Source organism: Heterocephalus glaber, unplaced genomic scaffold (genome assembly GCF_053883595.1).
Source record: "Heterocephalus glaber isolate CG9 unplaced genomic scaffold, H.glaber_assembly_v1.0 deba00001531, whole genome shotgun sequence".
Classification (NCBI taxonomy): Eukaryota; Metazoa; Chordata; class Mammalia; order Rodentia; family Bathyergidae; genus Heterocephalus; species Heterocephalus glaber.
This window is the reverse complement of record NW_028258329.1, coordinates 5,888,883-5,912,112: the sequence shown is the minus strand read 5'-3', so window position 1 is coordinate 5,912,112 and position 23,230 is coordinate 5,888,883. Positions and strand designations below refer to the sequence as shown.

General features: G+C 49.1%; 1 protein-coding gene across 5 annotated transcripts in view; it reads left to right on the top strand.

Moving 5' to 3' along the window:
- Positions 1 to 23,230, top strand: part of Lrrk1 (leucine rich repeat kinase 1) — a 151,379-nt gene that overhangs the window by 76,158 nt on the left and 51,991 nt on the right. For all 5 annotated transcript variants that reach the window (XR_015441803.1, XR_015441802.1, XM_021264742.2 and 2 more), the window contains 9 exons: positions 8,723 to 8,949; positions 9,941 to 10,068; positions 10,162 to 10,325; positions 11,172 to 11,309; positions 13,526 to 13,638; positions 14,941 to 15,017; positions 20,344 to 20,473; positions 21,304 to 21,416; positions 21,768 to 21,982. Coding sequence is in view for 3 of the 5 variants with exons in the window: in XM_021264742.2 (XP_021120401.1) it covers positions 8,723 to 8,949; positions 9,941 to 10,068; positions 10,162 to 10,325; positions 11,172 to 11,309; positions 13,526 to 13,638; positions 14,941 to 15,017; positions 20,344 to 20,473; positions 21,304 to 21,416; positions 21,768 to 21,982 (1,305 nt within the window). In the remaining 2 variants the exon portion in view is untranslated. The remainder of the gene's footprint in view (positions 1 to 8,722; positions 8,950 to 9,940; positions 10,069 to 10,161; positions 10,326 to 11,171; positions 11,310 to 13,525; positions 13,639 to 14,940; positions 15,018 to 20,343; positions 20,474 to 21,303; positions 21,417 to 21,767; positions 21,983 to 23,230) is intronic.

Genomic DNA, 23,230 nt, shown 5'->3' with positions numbered 1-23,230 from the left:
TGTGCATGCCCATGTGACGTGGTGGTACAGGACAAAGGGAGCCAGATCAAGCATCAGTCATCTGAACTACAGTCCTGGTTCATAACAGAAACAGGTCGCCTCTCTAAGGTTCTGTGTTGTTTTGTTTTGTTTCACAAGTTGCACCAGCCTTAAAGGTTACTGGAAGGATCAGTTGAAAAGGTGTTTTTTGTATGCCCTGCAAGAAGTCACCAAGAAGGTGTTGCCAGCTAATCACAGTTCAACTTCCAAGTTGTTCACCTTCAGTCTGGTCTTTCTTGTGCCTGTGCTAGTCAGGGTTCTGCAGAGAAACAGAAGCAGTAGGATGGATGGATGGATCGATCGATGGATGGATGGATTGATCGATGGATTGATGGATCATTCAATCAGTTGGAGGGGGTTTATTAGAGGAACTGGCACGTGCAATTAAGAAGGATGAGAATTCCCATTACAGGCCATCTGGCAACTGGAGACTTTGGGTTGCTAATAACATTGCTCAGTTCAAGCATGAAGGGCTGAGAACCCAGAGGACCACCGGTATAAGTCTTACAATCCAAAAGCCAGAGAGCTTGGAGTTCTAATATACAAGGTAGGGGAAGAGCATCCCAGCTGCAGGAGAGAGAAGGAAAATCACCCCTCTCCTGCCTTTCTGTTCTCTCTGGGCCACAGCTGGTTGGATGGCACCTGCCTACTTTGAGATCAGGTCTGCCCACTCAGCCTACTGACTCAAAAGCCAGAAACATCTCATAGACACGTGCATAAACAATGCTTCCCCAGCTCCCTGGGTATTCCTCAGTCCACTGAAATTGACACCCAAAATTAACCATCACACTGCCCTTATAGATAGCACAGATTGCTGTGAGTTGATTCTTCAATATACAATCAGAAGTTAGTCTTGTAAATAATTTTTGTATTTAACATTTCTCATTTATCTAGTTTCCATGGTGATATTTCCTTTCTTCATTTGTTTAATATTATATGAGCAGCTAACCACTGCTAATTCTGATATTTACAGTATTTTTAGCGCTGATTTTGTTGCTGTTGGAACTGATTTTATCTTTTTCTCTCATTCAGTAATTTGCATAAACTCCTCTAAGTTTAGAAGGAAATTCTCACCCCTCCCTTTTTAAGTCCCTCCCTTCCCTGCTGTCTGCACTATTTATTCTCAAGTCCTTTTTGAAATTCTCCTTTTATACCGTAAAGTTTTCACAGCTCTCTCCTAATTTAATGGTAATTTTAATTACCTTTTAAATTTTCTATCTATCTCAACAAGCATCTTTTTGGTTTTTAAGAATTGGTTCCTTTTTTTTTCTTTCTTAATCTGTGGGTCCGAGTTGATGTAATGTTCCAGGTTTTCAGGTCACAATTTCTCCATTTTTTTTAGTCAGCTTTTAGTCACTATAACAAAATACCTGAGGTAAAGTAACTTATGAAAAGAAAATGCTTATTTTGTCTCAGCTTCATAGGTTTTAGTCCATGATAAACTGGCCCTGTTGTTTTAGGTCTGTGGCAAGACAGTACATTGTAGCAGGAAGTACTAAGCAAGCTGCTCAGTTCATGGCTGAGTCCTTGTATCTCCTTCAAGGCCACGCCCCCAGTGACTGGAAGACCTCTCCCTAGACCCCACCTCTTAAAGGCTCCACCACTTCCAATAGCAGCAAGCTGGGAACTAAGCCTTTAACCCATGGACCTTTGGGGACATTCCAGACCCAAACTATAATAGCATCCTTCTAGTTCACTTGCCTTGTTACCACCTGAGTGAGTCTCCTAGGGCTGCCATAACAGTACCAAAAACATGATAGCTTAAAACAACACAGATTTGTTCTCTTGCAGTTCTGGAAGCCAGAAGTCCAAAAGCAAGGTGTTGGCAGTGTTGGCTTCTTCCAGAAGCTCCGAGCAGGATACTTCCTTGCCTCTTCATCTGCTGGTGTTTGCCTGCAGTCCTTGACATTCCTTGGCTTATAGAACTCCTGCAGTCATGGGTGCCTTCTCCTGTGCATCCTTACATTGTCTTCCCATCTTCTGTGTCCCAGTTCCTCCTTCCCTCAGGACACCGGGGAGGGGGGATGAGGGCCCACCTGAATAATCTCACTGTAGCCGGACCCCTTCGGTAAAGCTCTGTTCCTGATGGAGGTCATCACTGAGGCACTAGGGGTTAGGACTTCAGCATACCTTTCTGGAAGGACACGCTTCAACCCATCAGCTGTCCTCAAGGCCATTGCTCCATTGTGCTCAGCCTGGGTTCACCCGCCATGGGCCACTCCAGATGCCAGGCAGATGGCCAGCCAGGTTTCAGCGTCCTTCTCATCCTTCCATTTTAAATGCCCCTCCTCAAGAGCCTGTCTCTACCACAGTCCAAGGACTTAAAAAGCAGGTGCTTGGAAGACTTCACTGAGGATTTCACCTGCTGGCGAGGACAAGGCCCACGCTTCTGGTTCTGTTCCCGCCCTGCCATGCACAGGGGTTCTGTCTTGCATGGCTGGGTCCCTGCCCAGCTCGGTCCCTGTCACTCAGGGCTGCTTCTGAGGGTCTGCATTCCCAGCCAAGGTTCACAAGCTTGGAATTGACCCCAACCGGTCAGCATAATGCACGTGGGCCACCTTGTGCAGCTTCTCTGGATCCTTACTGTTCTTGTTCCTTCGCATATCAGAATGTGGCGCATGTCTCCCCGGCCAGCTCAACAAGGAGAAGGTGACTTCCACTATGACCCTGCTTAACTACGGAGGAAAAATCATGGGGTTTATGTGGGCCAAGGGCTGACAGATACATTTTAGAGCATGCTCTGGGCCCCCCTACTTTGACACCTGTGTCTTCATTGAATAAACATCCACTCACTGCTGTCAGTGAGCAGTGTTCTGTGCCTTCAAGAGGCTCACAGGCTCCAGGGGAGCTGATTCTGCCTCAGCCATCAGCTAAGCGAGGATGAGAACACAGGGAGAAGAGCTGTGAATCCTGTGTTGTGGGGTCAGCAGAGATCTGGTGGGGAATGAACATTTGAACTCCATTCCACAGGGCTGCACTCTACCCAGCAGAATCAAACAGGGACAGGGTTTCCTGCCTGTCCTGGGAGTCTGGGCATCTTTTCTGCATCTGCTGCAGACCAGTTTTAAACCTGAATCACTGAGCCTCATAGCCAGGCTAAAAGCACTGTGGACTCAGCCCTTCACTTAACAATTTTTGTCTTTAACCAGTAGGGTTGCACAGGCAAAAAAGAAAAACATAAGGGATGTCATCGTGGCCCAGTGTCACTCAGACACTGTATGTCCAGTGGCTGCAAGAAGCCTTGTATCTGGGTGGATAATCGCCTTCCTGGGCAGTAGCGTCCAGCACCAGATGGGAGCCCTTTCTTATGCATCTCTGATGGTCATGAATGTGTAGCCCCTTAACTAAATCGAATCCTTCCTGCAATGATTCTCATCACCACCGCCCCCTTGGAAAACAAGTTGCTAAGACACGCTCCTGGGGAGAGTGCACTCCCTTTTGTTTGGCCCGACATTTAAAGGGCTCGAGCTCGAAGACAAACATGAGCACATTTTCCGTCTGTTTACTCCAGGGTGAGAGTGGCTGAACCAGTGCACTGTTGGGTTGGTGGGGGCCCTGCAGCCAGCTGTCCTTGATTTTGCAGCTCACTCTTCCTGGACTGGATTATACAGTGGTTGGCTATGCTCCCTCAGAACCTTGTTTATTGTGACTCTGCCTGGGCTAAACACAAACAAGCCATGAGCACTTCAGGGCTGGCGGGGCCTGTTTCTGCATCAAGTGTTTGAACATCATTCTAATTGTGTGTCCTTTCTCCTTTCTCGCTGGCACTTTGTAAATACTTGGGCACCCTGTGATGCCCTTGCACCAAAAAGATAATAAATTGTGTAAATCCCAGCTTTTCAAACCAACCCAAGACCAGTGTATTGGTCACTTTCCCATTGTTGGGACAAAACATTTGATACCCACAACTTACAGGAGAAGAGGTTTATTCTGGCTCCTGACTTGTAGAGGAATCAGTCCATGGTTGGCTGGCTCCGAGGCAGAAACAGCATGGCGAAGGAGCTCGGCAGAGGAAAGGCCCTTACCCCTGGCAGCCAGGAAGCAGTGCACCCTTCCTGGTCACCGCCAGGGACCCAGCTCCAAACAGGCCCCACCTCCTAACAGCACGCTCAGCTGCCAGACTCATTATACAGCACCCCAGGGGCCAGTCACCTTCCAAACTCGTGAGACTCTGGGGAACATTTCTTATCTAACCTAGAAGTCTTACATGTTTTCCTACCTCCATCTAGTCCGGCATGCATCCTTTTGCAATTTGTCAGTCTTCCAAATGTGTCTTTGTGTTTTCAGACTTCTCCTTTTTAATACTTCTGTTGGGGCTTGTTGGTCAGAGGTCTATGTATCAACCATCTGTCAGAAGTGGGTGGAAATAAAGCTGCAGATACTGCAGACAGAACCAAGATTCAGGAAGTGTAGGACTCAGAGGGAAGAGGTGTGTGTGGATGTGTAGGTGTGTATGCTCCTTTGGCTGCCCTCGCTCAAGGGCTTGTTGACCTCCATGGATTCATGAGTGTGACAGTGACCGCCCAGCCAAGAAAGAAAACTTGCGTGGAACTCTCCCATGCTTCTTTTGGGGTGATCATTCTACCAGAAAAAGTGAATGACTGTGTGTACCCCTGACTTCCCTAGACAGGAGGAAGGGGAAGAACCAGAGGCTGCTGCCCATTCCTAGAGCTCTTTCTAGGTCCTACACCCACTGGGTTTCTTTGTGTCTGACCTCTGATAATAAGACTTCTAAGTTAGGCCCCATTTGGAACTGGGTCCCTGGCTGTGACTGAGAAGGGTCACCACTTCCTGGCTGCCAGGGGTAAGGGCCTTTCCTCTGCCATGCCCTTCTGTTTAGCCATGCTGCTTGCTGCAGCAGGAGAGATGAACTTGGGCTGAGTCTGCGTGGCACAGTGGGGAGGTACAGGGGACTTGAGCTGGATGGACTGCGGGAATGTGTCACTTCTGCTGTGAGTTGTCCAGAGCACAGGGCATTAGTTACGTCAGCTAAGATGGAGGCTTCCTCCCTATGCAGCTGAAGGCTGCAGATCCAGGTCCCGGTACATGGAGATGGCAGGAGGGAGATTCCCATTCTAGAGATAGCAGCATCTTAGGTGATCACCCAGGGATGTCTGAGTCATTTGTACTGTTGGCTCATGTCATAGTAACAATTAAATTCTTTTGTCCTGCAGAGTTTTACTTAGAAGACTTTGAAAAGATACTTGAGATGCATTGTCAGAATCAAAACCAAAACCACCCTCCTGCTTGGTTTTGAAACTTCCTTTTCACCTTGCATCTGAAGGGTGGTGCAGTCCTGAATCATGGAAAGGTTAGAAGCCCATGTGGCTGGGTTTGAATTGGGGGTGTCAGAATGCACTCAGGGAAATAGAAAACTGTGTCTAATCACCAGGACAACAAGCAGTGACACCTGCCTCACAAGTGACAAGTACCCCTAACATTCAGATCTTAGTTTCTAAATCCCATTTTCCACTAAAGGGAACCAAAGCCAATGGCAGGGTTTGAACAGTATAAATGGAGACTGGAGCATCTTGTTTTGCCAGAAGTAAGGAAACACCCAGACACTGATATGGAGGTGTCAGAGGAACACAGGAGACACACACACACTCACACAGACACACACTCACACAGACACACACACACACACACACACACACGGCTCCCTCTGGACAAATTTTGGATATTAAAAGAAATAATGATAAGGGTCTGGGGATTTAGCTCAGTGATGCTGCCACCTGCCTCTCAGTCGCAGGGTCCCAAGTTTGATCCCCAGTACCAGAAAATAATAAAAATAATAATGATGATAAAATGAATTATAATACTTTTAGTAAAAAAGAACCCAGGAGTCCATGGTGACACTTCAGCGTGGAAGGGGGCGCTCTTCTGCACAAAGAATGCCAGGCAATAAATGTAGAAGGAATGGCCGTTTGGGAAAAATCACCGCTTTACAGCCACTGTTGTGGTTTGATTGATTCAGACCACTCAGATCCTGGATGTTACACCCACTGGAAGAAACACAGGAACACCGAATATTCAGTGCCCAAATATCACCTTGCAGCTTGCTTGTGAATCACAAAGGGTAAAATGTGCCTTCCAAAGGAGGGACCTGAGAGGCTGCACCTTAAGGTGTGGCGCCCCCTGGTGGTGTAGGTAGGAACTCGACACGTCTCCAAACAAACCCCGGAAGGAATGCTTAACTTGAATCAACTAAACTTTACCAAACAATTGAGTAAATACATATCATGGGATTTTTCTATAAAGACAGCTGGAGTTACTTGAAAATTGCGATGCCAATGTCAAAACAATTCAAAGGTTTGAGGATCCTTCAAATTGAAGAGAAGTAAAGAAACATGACAACTAAATACAGTGTGTGATTTTTGTCTTGTTTTGATTTGATTTTTTGAGACAGAGTCTCACTTTGTAGTGCAGGCTGGCCTTGAACTCACTATGTAGCCCAGGCTGGCCTCGACCTCACGATAATCCTCCTGCTTCAGCCTCCCATGTGCTGGGATTACAGGTGTGCACCACCACGCCTGGCTTTGCGGTGTGATTCTTGACAGGACCCTGTGTTGTATTAGGACACAGAATAGTTATAAAGGACATTCTGGGTTAGCTGGGAATATTTGTATGTAAACTTTGGACTTGATAACATTGTATTGATGTTGTATATTGAAAATTAGAATCCCGTACAGATAATATTCCCGTTCAGAGGTGTGTACTGAAGTGTCTAGGGGTGGAATGTCATGATGTATCATTTACTTGCAAATAATTCAGCAAAAACAGAAGTGTGTGTGTGTGTGTGTGTGTGTGTGTGTGTGTATGTTGGGAGAGAGGAACAAATAAGTAAATGTGACGTGTATTAAAAATTGATGAATCGGGGTTTTTAAATTTTCAAAGTGATATACTGTGTATACATAACGCACAGAGAGGGAAAAAGAGAAAAGCAAGGGAGGGGAGGAACAGGAGCCGGGGAGGGCACGCCCAGCCCAGCTCCAGGTTTTGGCTGTGGGAGAGATAAAGACAAGGTACACAGCGCCGTCTAGTGGCCAGATGGCGCCCCCCCCCCCCGCCCCCGCCCCCGTAGTTGCTGCCAATTTGGAAGGCCATCTTATCCCACATTATTGGTACCTTTCCCGCAGTCCCTGCGGGTTCTTACATTTTCCCATTTGCAAAGCACTAATTTCTGTTTATATTTCTGCTCCTCTAATTTTCCGTTATGGATTTCCACTTGCTTTGGAGAAACAAGCCAAAAAGCAGATTTCCTCTCCCCAGAAACCTAATTGAGCCCAAATTCTTTGATAATCAAGAAGGAAGAAAAAAGTCCCGCTAGTATGTATTTAGCCAGATCCGTTTAGCTGCTCTACACCAGCGAACCACTGGGCTTCCTGACTTCCTCTTGTGGAAATAAACAGAGACTAACCAAATGAGAAAAGCATTATTCTGGGCTTACCAGGGGAAGAAGAGTCGGCTGCTGTCACCTGCATATGGAGAGACTCAAAGCATCAGAGGAATGGGAAGGCTTTAGAGTGAAGAAAGGGGAGGCTTCGGTAGCCTTATAGCAGGCCGTTGGCCTGGGAAGCTGGAGCACCTAAGGGATTGGCTAAGGGGCACAGTTAGCTTTCCCTGGTTGTTCTCAGTTGGAAGTAGGGTTGACACTTGGGGAAGCTGCCAGTTATGAACAGTCCTGGCTGTATGGGGCTGAATGTCACAGCAGTTATTGTTTAGCTCCCTGAATTGTTAGTACAGCTTACTTTCTTCATGTCTGGCAGCAGGTTGGCTGTCTGGGCTATTTATTATAGCTAAAAGAGTTGGTTTCCTAGTCCTGTTGCTCTAGGCTGTGGGTCAGATGTCTGGTTTTATATATTGTGCTGTTACAGTTGAATGGACCAAAAATAGTCCATGTTCTTGTGCATGACAAGGGATTGTCAAGCGTACACCTCGTAGTAAGTAGCTACATTTATTGAAGATCACGGGACAGTAGCAGCAGGAACAGGCAGAAGGGCAAACAGAAAAAGGACGAGGAAGAGGAACCCTGGATAACTCAGGCTGCCAGTATTGAAAGGGTCAGACGCCCATGACTCCTAATGCCTCCCATTCTGTCTCTTGCTGGTATTGATCTCCTGAGTTTAAACACAGATAATCATTAGGGTGGTGCTGTTTATAGTTGAAGGAAGAGCTCCCTCGACTTCCCTGTTTCTAACTGTGGCCACTCTTCGTTTATATATTCAGTCACTTATTCTGGAAGCAGCCTGTTCACAAGCATGCAGTGTGGCCTGGCACAGTACAGGTGGACATGCCAGCTGCCCTCGTCCTAGAAAAGGGGGCCCTCAAAAGAGGTCACAGACCAAGTTTGCATCCTCAGTCTTCATGTCCGCCTAGGAGAGGCTCCTCCAAGCCTCAGGGAGCCTCCCTTTCTTACATGGGTGATTCCTGCTACCCTGTCCTCCCTTTCGAGGACCAGCATAGGAAGGGTTGGCTCTGAGCCCACCTGTGCTCTCTAGAGGCTGGAGGGTGACTTGCTGGTGCCATGCATGGATCCCTGCAAGACTCGGGAGGAGGTCAGAGTAGGTGGGGGCAGCCTCTGCCCACCGAGGTGGGCACTGGAGAGACAACATGAACTCAGCCCCAGCATTTCACATAGGCTCACCATTCACGTGTATGGTTCCTTTTTCTCTACCATCAGCCACTGCGTGTGAAATGGTCCCATCTCAGGTTGCCCTGGGTGAATCTCGACTGGCTCATAGACATCTCCTGCCAGATCACAGAGCTCGATCTTTCTGCCAACTGCCTGGCTTCCCTCCCCTCCGTCATCCCCTGGGGACTCATCAACCTCCAGAAGCTGAACCTCTCAGACAACCAGCTGGGAGAGCTGCCCAGTGTGCAGTCATCGGACGAGATCATCTGCTCCAGGTGGGCCCCCAGTGCACCCCAGCCACCCCCACTGACCTTCTGCATGGGCTCCTGGGTTTGTGGTTTTGAAACAAAAGTTCTGGCTAAAATGTGAGAAGGAAGTTCTGCCAGCTCCTACACAAGCTCTCGGGAGCAAAGGAGCAAGGCCCTTTGTGGCCCTTTTCAGTGAACTCGGAGAAGTCTAGAGAGATGGTCTGGCCAAGGCTGCACAGCACACGAAGGGCCACAGAACTGCCTGCCCGAGATGCCCACCTTAATCCTGCACAGGAATAGAGGAGGGAGGCGAGAGCGTCCTGGGCTGGTGGAAACCTTTACTCCACCCCAGGAATGGTGGGACGGGCCTGGGAGAAAGGGTCTGCTCTCTGGGACTTGGCAGTGCGGGGACAGCGTGGGCTCTGCCTGCTTTCTCGGGGGCATTCGGAGAGGCCTGAACCTTCTGCCCGAAGCTGCATGGGTAGGGAAAGAACCTACTTAACTTACTCATTCAGTATCCATATCTGCAAAGCCTCTTACCATAAAGGATTTGAGCTGGTTGCACAAGCCAAGCCTCTAAGTGAAGTAAGGGACAAGGATGTTGGAAAGAACTTGGGCTCATAGGCATGTGTTGTGCACCAGAAACTTAAAAGAGCAACGACTATCTGCATAGGTTCTTTAACTTGGGCTGGATAAATGAGCCCACGAGGGTCTGAAAAGCTCGGCCCCTGCTCTGCGGTCTTCCATTAGCTGGCAGGGCACCGTCTTACTTTGCTCCATCGCACATTTTAATCCCTGTTGGTCAGTGGGAACAGGACCGCCAAGGAGAGACTCCATCCTCTGCATACCAGATGTGGCAACCGTTAACCGAGTGAATACATATCACATGTGCCACATTTCTAGTGCACACTCTGACCACGTGTGGGGGAAAAAGTAATACCTCATTTACAGAGAAAATTGTAAAGTGCTGTTTGCCTCTTTCATCTGACGACTTGGCGTCCCTCTTCCCCCACCCCAGGCTGCTTGACATTGATATTTCCAGCAACAAGTTGTCCCACCTCCCGCCTGGATTCTTGCACCTCTCAAAACTTCAAAAACTGACAGCATCTAAAAATTATTTAGAAAAATTGTTCGAAGAAGAAAGTGGTATGTTTCATCATCAGTGACCCGATGTAATTAAGTCATTTTCCTGACAAAAATATTCTCTTTTGACCGACTCATATTTTTTCCTCCCCCTAGCCACCAACTGGATTGGTCTTCGGAAGCTACAGGAACTTGACATATCTGACAATAAACTGACAGAACTCCCTGCTGTTTTCCTGCATTCTTTCAAATCGCTCAGCTGCCTGAATGTCTCCAGAAACAGTCTGAAGGTGTTCCCAGACCCCTGGGCCTGCCCCTTGGTTAGTGTCACACACGGCCACAGTCACCTCTGTTTCCAGGGAACCTGGCACGGCTCTCTCCACGAAGTCTCTCCCTTCGTCTCCTGGAGGCCACGCCGGGAACCAGGGTTGTTGCTCCCATGCAGCTGAGCCCTGTCGCTCGACATTGCAGCAAGGCCAAGTGTCTCGGGCAGGTAGCTCACCTGTAAGCCAGCTCTCCTGGCTCTGGGCCATGAGCCACACAATAACACTGTGGAGCTTTTTGCAGCGGCAGGTTGCACCCTGGCGCAGCATGATGGTTCCACCCACAGAGCAGGGGGCGGGATCAGTTCTTTTAGGAGAACTATAAAATCCAATAAGAATAAGAAACAATCTGCATTGGCACCACTGCCAGCTAAATGATGTTTTTGTTTCTTGGAGACTTGGCTTGTGAAAACAGATGGAGTGTAGAACAGCATAAAGAATACGTGTGCTTTACTGCTGTTGGTTTTCAACCAGGAAATTCTCCCTCGCTCACGTTAGCATCTCTCATTTGACCATGTGTGTGTGGGAAACCAGCTCCAGCATGGCTCTGAATCATTCCATTATTTCCAGCAACAATGGGGCAGATGGGTGTTCTGGGGTGGAAGGGAAGGACTGTGAGCCACCTTTGTCTCCCCAGAAAACGCCATTCCCATCCCTTCCTCGGAGCGGGGCAGGACCATGGGGCCAGCAAGAGCTCATGGCCTCTGAACTCACACTGCTCCTTATTTGTGACAGGGCCCTGTTTACAATGGTCTTATTTTTAACACTAAATTTGCAGTCTGATAGGCATCTTTGCATTGAAAGGGCTAATTAATACTCATTTCTTTCTCCTCAATCTCCTAGAAATGTTGTAAAGCATCCAAAAATGCCCTGGAATCTCTGCCAGACAAAATGTGTATCTTTTGGAAAAGCCACCTTAAGGATGTGGATTTTTCAGAAAACGCACTGAAAGAAGTTCCCATAGGACTTTTCCAGCTTGATGTAAGTCTAACGGCACTTTATTTCTCATGTTCAGCTTCAGTGACAAAAATGACTCCACAACGCAGTGGAATCTGTATGCCTTTCCTGAGCTTCTGAAACAATTAAGGAAAAGGGATGAAGGAAAAGTTCATAAAAAGTACTCGTGGTCATAAGCAAAGATGGGGAGGTGGGAGTGCAGGGGCCTCAGGGTGGTGGAATTATGGGTTTGTTCTGTTCGTCAGCTTTCCATTAATGTCACAAATACCTGAGGCAACCAACTTATATTGAGGAAAAGTTTATTTTGGCTCAGAGTTTTAGAAGTTTCAGTCCACAGTCAGATGCTTTGGGGACTGCAGTGGGCAGAACATCATGGCAGGGAGCGTGGGGCTGGTAGAGCAGAGCTGCCCACCTCATGGCTATACCCAAAAGAAAGAGGAGGAAGGAGCAGATTCCTGCTGTTCCCTTCTGTCCACGACAGCCTAACTTCCTCCTCCCAGAGGTTCCAGTACTTCCCAATGGGACCATGGCCTGGAGTCCAAACTTTGGGGCCTTTGGGGACCATTCCAGATCCAAACTAGAGTAGCCACCCAGGACTTCCTTCCATGTTGAAACATTCATGCACTGCCCAGTGGCCACTCCATCCTGACTGTCTCTGGCACTGTCCCTTCCTTGTTCCTGGGGAGTCCCACTGGGGCAGAAGCACCCTGAACTTGGGGGTGGGCTTTCCCAGAGCCCTTGTGCCTACACCCAGCTCACCCGAGGCTATCTGTGGGCCTTCGGCAGACTGTGGTCAGATGCATCAGACTGAGCCCAGTTCAGCCCCAGAACAGGGACTGCTGAGTGCCTGCCCAAGGCATCAGGGCAGCCCCTGCTCCAGGGCCTGGTGGTGGATGCATAGGCCACACTCTGCAGGCAAAGTGACTGTCTGAGGACACACAGCAGCCGAGACCACCACCATCTCTCCCTGAGGGTCCCCAAAAGGTAGCAAAGGTCCCTTCAACATGCAGTTATCAGAGAGGAGGGACCCTGGAGTCATAAGCCCATGGGCAAACACTGGCCAAAGAAAGGGACCCATGCACTACACAGCTAGAGGAGAAAGGGCCACTCAAGGAGTCGGCGAGGACCCGTGTCCCTCTGGCCTCAGTGCTCTCCTGGCGAGGAGTCCACAGCCATTAGGTCCCTGTTCTGAGTGTTTTCCTTGCTTTGCACCACCTTGCAGTCTTGGATTTCTGACTCCCACATAGTGCAGAAGTAGCCACCAGGAGGGACACAGCCTTTCCCAGAATCTCAGCACTGGGCTGTGAGGAAGTTCACGTTCACTCATGGTCTCCTTTTACAACCAGGGCCTTGGGAGGACCCCCATGTCCCCAGCGCCAGCCCCAAGCCTGAGCCAGCCACAGAGGCCACCACCCTGGTCCTGATGTTGGGTGGTGATGTCCGCCCTTCAACGGGAAGGAATCAGAAACTCAAGGAGCAGGGTTTCGTGGGGGACAGCGGCCTGGCTGTCCTCCTGGGCCACGCAGCTGTGCATGGGACAGGCAGGGTCCTTGTGATGCCGTCAAGAAGGGCGACGGTGTGTCTCTGACGCTCCCACTAAAGAAAAATGTGCCACAAGTCAAGTGTAGTCCCCCTCGGTGACAGGGGCTCCCGTGGACCTGGGAGCAGCGGGCAGAGGACTGAAAGTTGAGCCACCCCCAGGGCACCCCAGGGACCCTGTGCTGACCAGCAGAGGACGTGTTGCCGGGCAGGTCACCTTCAGTGTCACAGCCTTTCTCCCTCTGTCCCTGAGACCTGAGCCGGCCCAGGAGGTCACCAGGATGGGATGGAGAGGAGACTCTGTGTGTACCAGGCCAGGCGCTATTCCCAGGAGAGGCCACCACTAATGGTGACTCTTGGGACTTCAGAACTCTTGGAACTGCTAGGACTCCTTTCATTTCGCAGTTGGTCCTCCTGCATCTGGAGGGACGTTCTTAGGGAGACACTTCGTTCCATCTGCTATGATGAAATCTCCTGTGTGTTTGTTCGTGTTTTGTTTTGCTGCTGTTTTTGTAGTACAGGGGATTGAACCCAGGTCCTAAGTTGTTCAGACCCCACATACTTGGTACCTCTGTAAAGAGGAATCAGCTACAACCCTTTGGCCATGCTCTGTGAGGCAGCTGACTGACTTTTCTCCTCAGTCTCCCCTCCATTTCTGTATGTGATGCCATCTTTGCCTCTCTCTCCCTCCCTCTCTCCAGGCCCTCATGTTCTTGAGGATACAGGGAAACCAGCTGGTGGCCCTGCCTCCTCCAGAGAAGTGGACCTGCAGACAGCTCAAAACCCTGGACCTCTCCAGAAACCAATTTGGCAAGTAAGAAGGGGTTGTGTGTCCCTAAGTGTGTCAGACCACAGTGGACAGGCCCGGGAGATGTTCTAGTGTCCATGCCGGGCCCACAGGACCACGGGCTGGGGGTTCACCCAGCAGAACTAGCTGCTTACAGTGCTGGGGCTGCAAATCCGAGGTCAGGGTGTCAGCAGGCCTGGTTTCTCCTGTGACCTCTCCCTTGGCTTGGAGATATCTTCTCCACATGTCTCTCAGAGTCTCCCTCTGTGTGGGTCAGTGGATGAATTTCCTCTTCGTATAAGGACGCCAGTCACATTGGATTACAGCCCACTCACCTCTTTAAAGACCCTACTTCGGTACATGTTGGGTTTCCTTCATCCGAAATGCTTGGTGCCAGGAGTGTTTGGACTGGGAATATTTTCATTTACATCCTGCGACATCTTGGGGAGGGCACCTGAGTCTAACACAAATGCATTTATGTTTTACATGCACCTTATAGACATAGCCTGAGGGTTGCTTACCTGGTATGTTCAGTGTGCCTGTGCTTTGACTGGGACCCTTCACACGAGGTCAGGTGTGGAACTTTCCACTGTGGTACTTACAGAAGTAGGATTTCGGAGAAGTTTTGGATCTCAGACTTCTGGATTAGAGATGCTCAACTTTCATCTCCAAGTACAGCCTCGTCCTCAGATCCTGAGGGTTAGGACTTCAACAAACGAAATCTGGGGGACACAATTCAGCCCATGACAGTGAGCTTTGGTATCTAATTTTTAAAGGCTGCTGAACACTCTTGCCTCTCACTTTAGCTGAAACTAAAATTCTGTACAAAAGTCTTTGCCAGTCACTAGCTAACGTGGGTGTAGACTGACTGAAAAGAACCCACCCAAAGCCTTCCAGGAAAGGCTGAAAGGGTGGAGAGGAGACAGGCCCAGTGGTCATCCAGCAGGGAGACCCGCCCCAGGTCATTTGCTGAAGGTCGATGCTGCCACGGCATCTCAGCAGAAAGACACCCAGAGGGAGTTTCCTTTGGGGTGGTGCTCGGGGAGCAGCAGCCGCTGGAATGCGCTGGGCACAGAAACCCTGGCACCTGCTGGAGTGGAACAGCCTGAGAATGGGAACCAGCAGTCAAGCCCACGTTAGCTCATCCTTTCTAAAATGCTTTTCCCAAAAGGACCCTGTGCTCTCCCTGCTTCATATAAGCTGCAGAGCCACAAACACCTGCTTCGGGAATTGCCTGCCTTCTCCAAGGCTCCGTGTTATATAGTCTCAGCCCACGTTTTACTGTCTTTGTCATGCTGTTCTCAGATGTTGGCTCTTTTCTCCCTACAGAAGTGAAGATGGACTTAAAACAAAGCGCATTTCCTTTTTCACCACCAGAGGCCGCCAGCGTTCAGGGTCAGAGCCAGGTGTGTGCGGGCGTGGAGTCCCCTTCGGTGCCCTGTTGGAGTGCCAGAGGTGGCCGGGGTTGGCTGAGAAATGCAAAAGTGCACGGTCTATTACTCAGGTCACGCGTGTGTGTGCCGTGCCCATGTCCCAAGGCTCTGGTTTCCAGTTTGGAGTCCGGGGATGCTGGTAGCAGCGGCCACTTCCAAGTTGGAATCTAATCCTCACAGCATGAGGTGTGGACTGCAGCGCCTCATTCTGCTCAGGAGGAAATGGAGGCGTCCAGGGTATGTTAGGCCGTTCAGGCTGCCGTCACAGAAGGCCACGGATGGGGCAGCTTCACAGCTCCCATCGACTGTCTCACTGTGCTGAAGGCGCCAGCATGGCTGGGTTCTGGTAAACCGGGGAGGATGGCTGCCAGCTCAGTGTCCTCACATGCTGGAGAGACAAGAGCTCTGGACTCTTCTGCCTCTGTAAGGATGTCTATCAGCCCGAGGGCCCACCCTCAAGACCTCAAGGGTCTAAACCTAATTGCTTCCCAAAGGCCCAGCCTCCAGATATCACCACGCTGGGGGTTAGGCCCCCACATTTGCATTTGGGGGGACACACTTCTGCCTGTAGCGCAGAGGTTGACTGATTTGTCCTAGGTCGTGTGGCAGAGCTGGGTTTCCACTCAGGACCCTGGGGCTCCAGCCCCATGCTGCTAAGTCCTCCCTGCCATGCTGTAACGTTTTGCAGTGTCCACAAGGGGTCGGAGCCATGCTAGGCCCCATGGGCCGAGGCTGGTCTGAGGTTGCAGAAGGGCCTGCGGTCTCCCTAGTTCGCCAGAAACAGAACTTTTCTAGAGTTTTTGTTCCAATCACACAGCCAGCAGCTCAGCATAGGATATTTCTAGGGAAAGAAGTTCTTTGTCTGTTATCTTTCATGAGGTGCAGGGGAAGGCATGGACCTGTCCCTCACAGCAGACTGCCGGTTCACCTTTTTAACCTCAAAGAACACTTCTTTCTTTGTCTTTTTGATATGTTTTTATCTTTAACTGATACATAGTAATTGTACATACTTACAGGATACAGTTGACGTTTCAATACTGCAATCAGATCCAGGCAGTTGGCATTTCTGTCACCTCATGTATCTGGCAGTTTTGAAATATACATTCAGTTGTTGGCAGCCATAATTCTGCTACTGCAGAATTATGTTGAAGACATCGTTCTTCACATCCAACTGCACCCCTGTTCCCCTAACCATGCTCTGTCCATCCCATGCCCTTCCTGGGCTCTGCTAGCCACTGTTCTCTTCTCTGTTTCTATGGGATTGACATTTTGGTCAAAGCTCAGACTTCTGAACCCAGCTACATTCACAGGATTACCTGTCGGGATACTGTTCCATAAAAATTCAGGTCGTGTTAGGTGAGTCATAGCTTTCTTCTTTGGCACAGTGGATTGATGTTGGAAAATACAGGTGGTGAGAGAGGGATGAGAAATGTAGCGGAGGCCAGGACACGTCTGCAGGAGGAGAACTAGACTGTCCATCCACCTGTCACGCTTTTGGGTGGACTGATGTGTGTGTGCATACAGATTGGTCATACATGACTGTCTGGTTGTACATGACTGGAAAAGTAACAGCCTGTTGGTGGAATAGACAGGAGAATCCAAAACTAAGCCTAAGTAAATACAGCCAGTTGTCTGTGTCTGCAGATTCTATAGCTACAGATTCAGCCAACCTTGGATTGAAAACATTAACAAAAAATTGCATCTGTGCTGAACATGTACAGGCTTTCCCCTTGTCATTGTCCCCTAAGCAAACAGTAGAACAGTTATTTGCATAGCATGTACATTGTATTAGGCATTATAAGTCATCTGAAGTACGTGAGAGGGTGTATATAAGTTCAGTGCAAATACTTTGCCATTTTGTATGGGCCTTGAGCATCCATGGATTTTTATATCTGTGGGGAGCTCTGTGGATACTGAGGGACAGCTGTATAGGAATTTAATACTGTACAACAAAGCTGGCATCGCAGTTTAGTAGGAAAGAATGTTTTATTGTTTTAATGGTATTGGTATAATTGAGTATCTAGCTACCAGAGGAAACATACAATCAGAACATCAACCACAAAAGTTTCTGTGTGAGCCAGGCATGGTGATGAACACCTGTAATCCCAGGACTCTGGGAAGCTGAGACAGGAGGATCTCATTCACACCCAGGATGAGCAACACAAAATAAAAAATTTAAAAGGGTAGAGATGTAGCTTAGTGTAAAGATCCTGGATTTGATTCCTATAGCTTAAAAAAAAGTTTTCATGTAGATAGCAGGTTTAAGTGAAAAGAAAAAATAACACTTAAGAAAATATATGTGTATAGTTTGAGGAAGAGGAAGACCTTTTCAAGCCAGCCAGGAGTAGCACACACCTGTAATCCCAGCACTTGGAAGGCTGAGGCAGGAGGATCTCTGTGAGTTCAAGGCCAGTCTGAACTACATAGCGAGACTCTGTCTCAAATTTTTTTTAAAAAAAAAAGCTAGCTGGGAAATCCAGAAACCATTTTTTAAAAAGAGAAGAATCTTTGACTCTGTCAGAATTGAAAAGTTTTGTTCAATAAAATGAATTATAAACAAAGTCATCAGGCAAAGAAGAAATGTTTGCAGCAAGAATTGCTGCAACACAAATTGGCGCGAGTCCTTAACATGCAAAGAATGCTTACAAATTGATTTTTTTAAAAGAAAAAAGGCAACTCAATAGGTTAAAAAAAATGAGCAACAGGTATAAACAGTTTGCAGGAAAGGAAGTCTGGACAACCAGGAGCTAGAGGAGAAGACCCTTAGCACATTAATAAGGAAATACAAGTGTGATTTTATAACTGGACCTGTCTTAATGAAGGGCCTTAGGGCTGTAGAATCTGAGTGCAGATGTAGGGATTTCTCTTGGAAGAGAGGAGAGACAAGCCCCATCGTCTCACTGGTGCCAAATGGGATGGAAGGCATGAGAGGGGGGTTGGGGTGCATCGTGGTCACACAGAGCCACTTGCGGGTGGGCTGAGCTTTATGCTGGAATATGCCCCCAGTGTAGAAATCAGACCCCTTCCTGGCACCATGGAGGGGCCCTCACTCAGAGGACCAGCCATGGACAAGAGGGTCAAGGTACTCGGTGAAGCACAGCATAGGAACAGGCACCCAGGTGCCGGGCAGTGGCTTTGCTGGTGTCCCGAGGAGCAGGTCTGGAGAGCCAGGGAAGGAGTCCACCCCCTTGGAGGGTTCCCTGGCAGAGGTGTGTGGTGGCTTGGGCTTCTTGATGCTTTCAGTTTCATCTAGAAAGGTGAGAAGAAGGCAGGAGTTGGGGGTGTGAACCTGCAAACTTTACCTAAGTAGGCCCCGAGGCAAAGAATTGTCTGTAACAGACAACTTGTTTGCAGATGGAGAGTAAAATTCTAGAATGATTTATGTAAATTCAGGTGGTCATATTTGTGTCGTGGCCTTGTCCAAAAATAACTTGGATGGCCATTTTTAGGGTAGAATTCAAACCAGCAGAGTCATAAATAACTTAGGAGTAAATAACTACAGTTCATAAATACCTCAAGCTGTGTTCTTCCCGGCCCAGTTTCCGTCATTTTTGACTAGGCTGGGTGTATGTGACAGATGTTGCCTCTCTCTGGAGCAGTAGCTCCTTCTTCACTCACCCATCACTTGAAGAAGCTTCATAAACACCAGGGTGAAACCCTCAGCTTGGAAAACCCTCAGACCAGGTGTTTAGAATGCTCCCTTTCTCTGGGAAGAGAGCAAACTTTTCTGTGATGGATGTTCTTTCATGAAAGATGTGATGTGGGGCAGGCTAACATGGATCATCCCTCTTCACTGAAGGAAGAAAAGAAACCTTTTTGAACTGAATCTGCATCTGTACTGAACACATACAGGGTTTCCCGCCTTGTCATTGTCCCCTAAGCAAATGCTGTAGAACAACTATCTACCTTTTTAGCACAGGGTCTAGTAGCCATCTTTAAAAGTCTGCTGCCTTGGGCCGGGGATTTAGCTTAGTGGTTCCTGTCTCACAAGCACAAGATCCTGAGTTTGATCCCTGGTACCAAAAAAAAGTCCGCTGCTAGTTTACTTCCACAGGAGCCCCTGCAGTGAGTCCCCTTCACACTGCTGCTAGCTGTTTTCTAGGTATCCATCTTGGTATTCCACTGTGGTCTCTCCTAGGATGTTCTCTGAGGCCTGGTTACCCCACTGCTGTTGATACTGTTGCTCCTGTGTGGAGCAAAGGCAGAGATGAGAGGCAGTTCTAATCAAGGGGAACCAAACATGGTTTCAACCCAACAAGAGAATCCTGGCTTTTGTATCTTCCTTCTCTGGCAGGGGACCAGAGAGGACTTTGAGGCATTCCTTTTATCTTGAATTCCCTGAGCTCCAGGGTGTGCCCTCCCATGCACTCTCCCTGCCTCTGAAGGCCCTTCAGAGATTCTGCTGAAATCTAAACCTCTGATTCGATTTAGTGTGCATTTCCAAGCCCTCAGCCACATTCTTTCTCGACACAAATGCCCGTGCCTCGGAAACAGCAGATTTGACAAGCTTTTCATGGTGATCTGATAATTAGCTTAATTAATGAAGTCATTTGAATACTAAATAGTCAGCTGGATTTTCAGTGCTATCTTAGGCACCATAAAGACTTAGCCCACAGTATTGTTTTTCTAATTAACTAGCCTCTTTTCATTGAAGGAAGTAATCCATGTATATATGAAAACAAAACTATCAAACAGCGCTGAAGGCCGTGGGATGAATGTACAATCCTGTAGTTAAGACCCTTCTCCAGAGACCGTGATGGAATTCCTGTGGCTAACAATTGTTTCTTTGTCTAGCACACATCTGTAATGCATACAGGTGCATGTGTACATTGTGTGTGTGTGTGCAGGCATATGACACGTGTGTACATGCAGGTCTGCAGACATTTTCTGTTATGCTAATAAACCTAGAAGCCTGATTCGATACATTGCATTTTCATTTCATCAGTAGCTTTTGAGTGTCCCTTCACACCCATACATGTGACCTACCCCATTGGAAAATGGGATCTGGCCCTTTGAAAAAATTGTGCCTGGCCCCTGGACCTGTGGTTGTCCTCTCTCTTTGCTATTGCAAGCAGTGAGCCTTCGAGCGTCCTCATTATCACATCTTTGCCACACGTGCATGCAAGGATGTCTGTAGAACTGGAATTACTAGGTCGGTGAGATGAGCTTTGAATTCTGATATGACTGCCAGAACACCCTCTGGAGGTTCCACCAGTTTATACAGCCACTTGCTGTCCATGTCTGATGGTCTAGAATCATTTAAAAATATGCAGTGATGTGCTTTGCCATTTATTTCCAGGGTGCGTGCTGGAATTTCCAACCTTCTTGAGTGAGTCTTTAGAAGTCCTGTGTCTGAATGACAATCACCTGGATGCAGTCCCGCCCTCGGTTTGCCTGCTGAAGAGCTTATCGGAGCTCTACTTGGGAAAGTAAGCCATGGCAAGAGCAGGTGCCTGGTCCTGCCTGCCAAGTGAGGCCGGATGACCTCCTTCCTTAGGTCACCTGGGGACACAGAAGGTGGGCAGAAAGAAGCCATCTACTTACCAGAGCCAGTAGTGAGATTTTCAGACTGGGAATGGTCTGAAGCAGGTGGAGGGGAGAGGGGTGATGCTCGCTTTGCTTCTTTGTGCATGCTGTAATGAGAGGACCACTCACTCCTCCACCCTTCCATTTACTGAGCACCCACCACCTGCCAGGTACTTCAGGGCTGGAGGCAGTGTGCAAAACTTGATGAGAATATAAACTATCATGGTAATCCATTTTTATTCTGGTACCAAGGACTGAACACAGGACCTTTGCACTGAGCTACATTTCCAGCCCTTTATTATTTCAAGACAGGATCTGCCTAAATTGCTGAGTTGCCCAGGCTAGTCTCATGCTTGTGATCCTCCTGCTTCAGCCTCCCATGCACCACCAGACCCGACTTTATGTTCATCTTAAAGACACTCTGCCTCTTCATGAGGAGGCCATGGTCATCCTGATGGTAGTGCAGCTGGTAAAAGAGATGAGGAGATTTAGGGAGGGGACTCGGTTCTAAGCCATGGAGACTTGCAAGGCAGAACTGTCATTTGTACCACTGATGATCCAGGGAGAAAGGGAGAAGGTGTTGGGCTTAGTGTTTAAATGGGACATTGAAATCAGGCTCCAAGGTGTGGGGCTGGGGTGGAGGCCAACAGCAGGCCTTGCAGTCCCCAGAGGCTGATGGGAGCTATGTGTGTGTGTGTGTGTACATATGTGTGTGTACGTGTGTGCACCCCAGCAACCCTGGCCTCCGAGAGCTCCCTTCTGAGCTGGGGCAGCTGAGCAACCTCTGGCAGCTGGACGTGGAAGACTTGAGCATCAGCAACGTGCCTGCGGAGATCAGGAAAGAAGGTAGGGCTCTGGACCTGGGCCTCTCCTTGGGAAAGTAACTCAGATCCACCTGCCAGGCTCTAGGGTGACCCATGGGGCCCAGCGTCATGAGGTTGGAAAGTGGCTGTGAAGTTGTCCCCAGAGCAGTAGTTACCAAGGTGGTAAAAGTACCTGTCTTCACTTTCATACTTCACTTCTGGGCCGATTGGGATCTTGGCCTCCCTCCACAGATCAGGCCATCTTCCTTAGCTGTCCACTTAGAACACATAGGAGGCAACCCTTTGCAGCAGGGGTTGGCCTCCTGAGAGACGTGAGCGTGGGCCCCTGTGTCCCTTAGCAGCGGCCTCCACTCCCCCTTTGTGATTCGCACAGGCCCCAAAGCAATGCTGTCTTTCCTGCGGGCTCAGCTGCGGAGAGCAGAGAAGTGCAAGGTGATGAAGATGATCGTCGTGGGTCCCCCGCGCCAGGGCAAGTCCACCCTCCTGGAGATCTTGCAGAGCGGCAGGGCCTCCCAGGTGGCGCACAGCGAGGCCACCATCCGGACGACCAAGTGGGAGCTCCAGAGGCCGGCAGGCTCCAAAGCCAAGGTCAAGGGTGGTCAGCAGGCAGAGCCCCTGGGAGGGAGGAACTTTCCTGGGGGCCTTCTCCTTCTCCCCTGAGAGCCCAGGGTCTTCTCCACCTCTTGTCCAAAGTCCTGGATGTTTGCGGGGGCGGCTGTGTGCTGTGTCTTGTTCCATCCCAGCTCCTGCCAAGGACAGCAGATCTACTCTTTACACGACGTTGTAGTTTTTCTATGGTAATTAAGCTGAGGCTGTGAGCCAGGGGCTCCTAACCCGGGCTTTCTATGAGATTCCCCGGGGGGGGGGGGCTTTAAAAGACAGCAGTGCTTGGACCTCACCACCCCCTGGCCCCAAAGACTCGGACAAATGGTCTGGGGTGCTCCCCCCACCAAGGGCTGAGAACAAAGTACGCCCCAGAATCTGCCTGTCCCCTAGCAAGAAGGCTCAGAAAGCATCGCTGGAATTATTGCTCTGTCCTCCCTGGTTCTGCTTTCACCCCAAGGTCCAAGGACTCCATGCCTCACCCTCTTGTCCATTTAGTACCCAGCAAATGGAAATGGGCATTTTCTTGCTCTGTAAGCAGAGGCGAGTCTGGAGTTCAGGGGCTCTCCACCCCGGATGTGGCATGGGGTGGTTAGGAAGATGCACAGACAGTGCCATCCTTGTCTGCCACATTTGTGTTACTGCTGCCTGTGGTGACTCCAGGGTCCTGGGTCCAAGGAGGAGGTCAGTGTAGGGGCCACCAAGGGGCCTTGTTGACATGCAGCATGATTTTTTCCATAGTCCCCAAGCACAGTGAAAGCTAAGGGGTAGGTTTCTCTGCTGATTTTTCACACAAAACCACTTTCCAAATCAGGAAAATGCAGTTCAAGAAACGAACTGAATTGTATTCTAGTACCAGGGAACTCAGAAACTGGTCCTCTTAAAGTGGAGCACTTGGGGTCGGGGTGCTGCTCAGCAGCAGAGCAGGGCTTAGCATGGGCGAGGCCCTGACCGCTGTCTCCAACATAAAAACAAACAAAATGGAGCCCTGTGTGTTACAGTCAGAACAATTAGATAAGTAGTACCAGGCCCACCCAGAACACCCCGACAGGGAATCTAGCTGACTCACGTCCGAAGGTTCTCTAAATAACCAGAATCTTCTGCACATGCTCTGGCTTCGCTTTTTAACCAGTGACTCAGTCTCATTTTCTTCCAGCTGTTTTTTCACGAATGGTTTTCTGAGGCCTGAGGGGTGAGATCGCATTTCTATTTTTCCTATGCACGTCCTGCCTG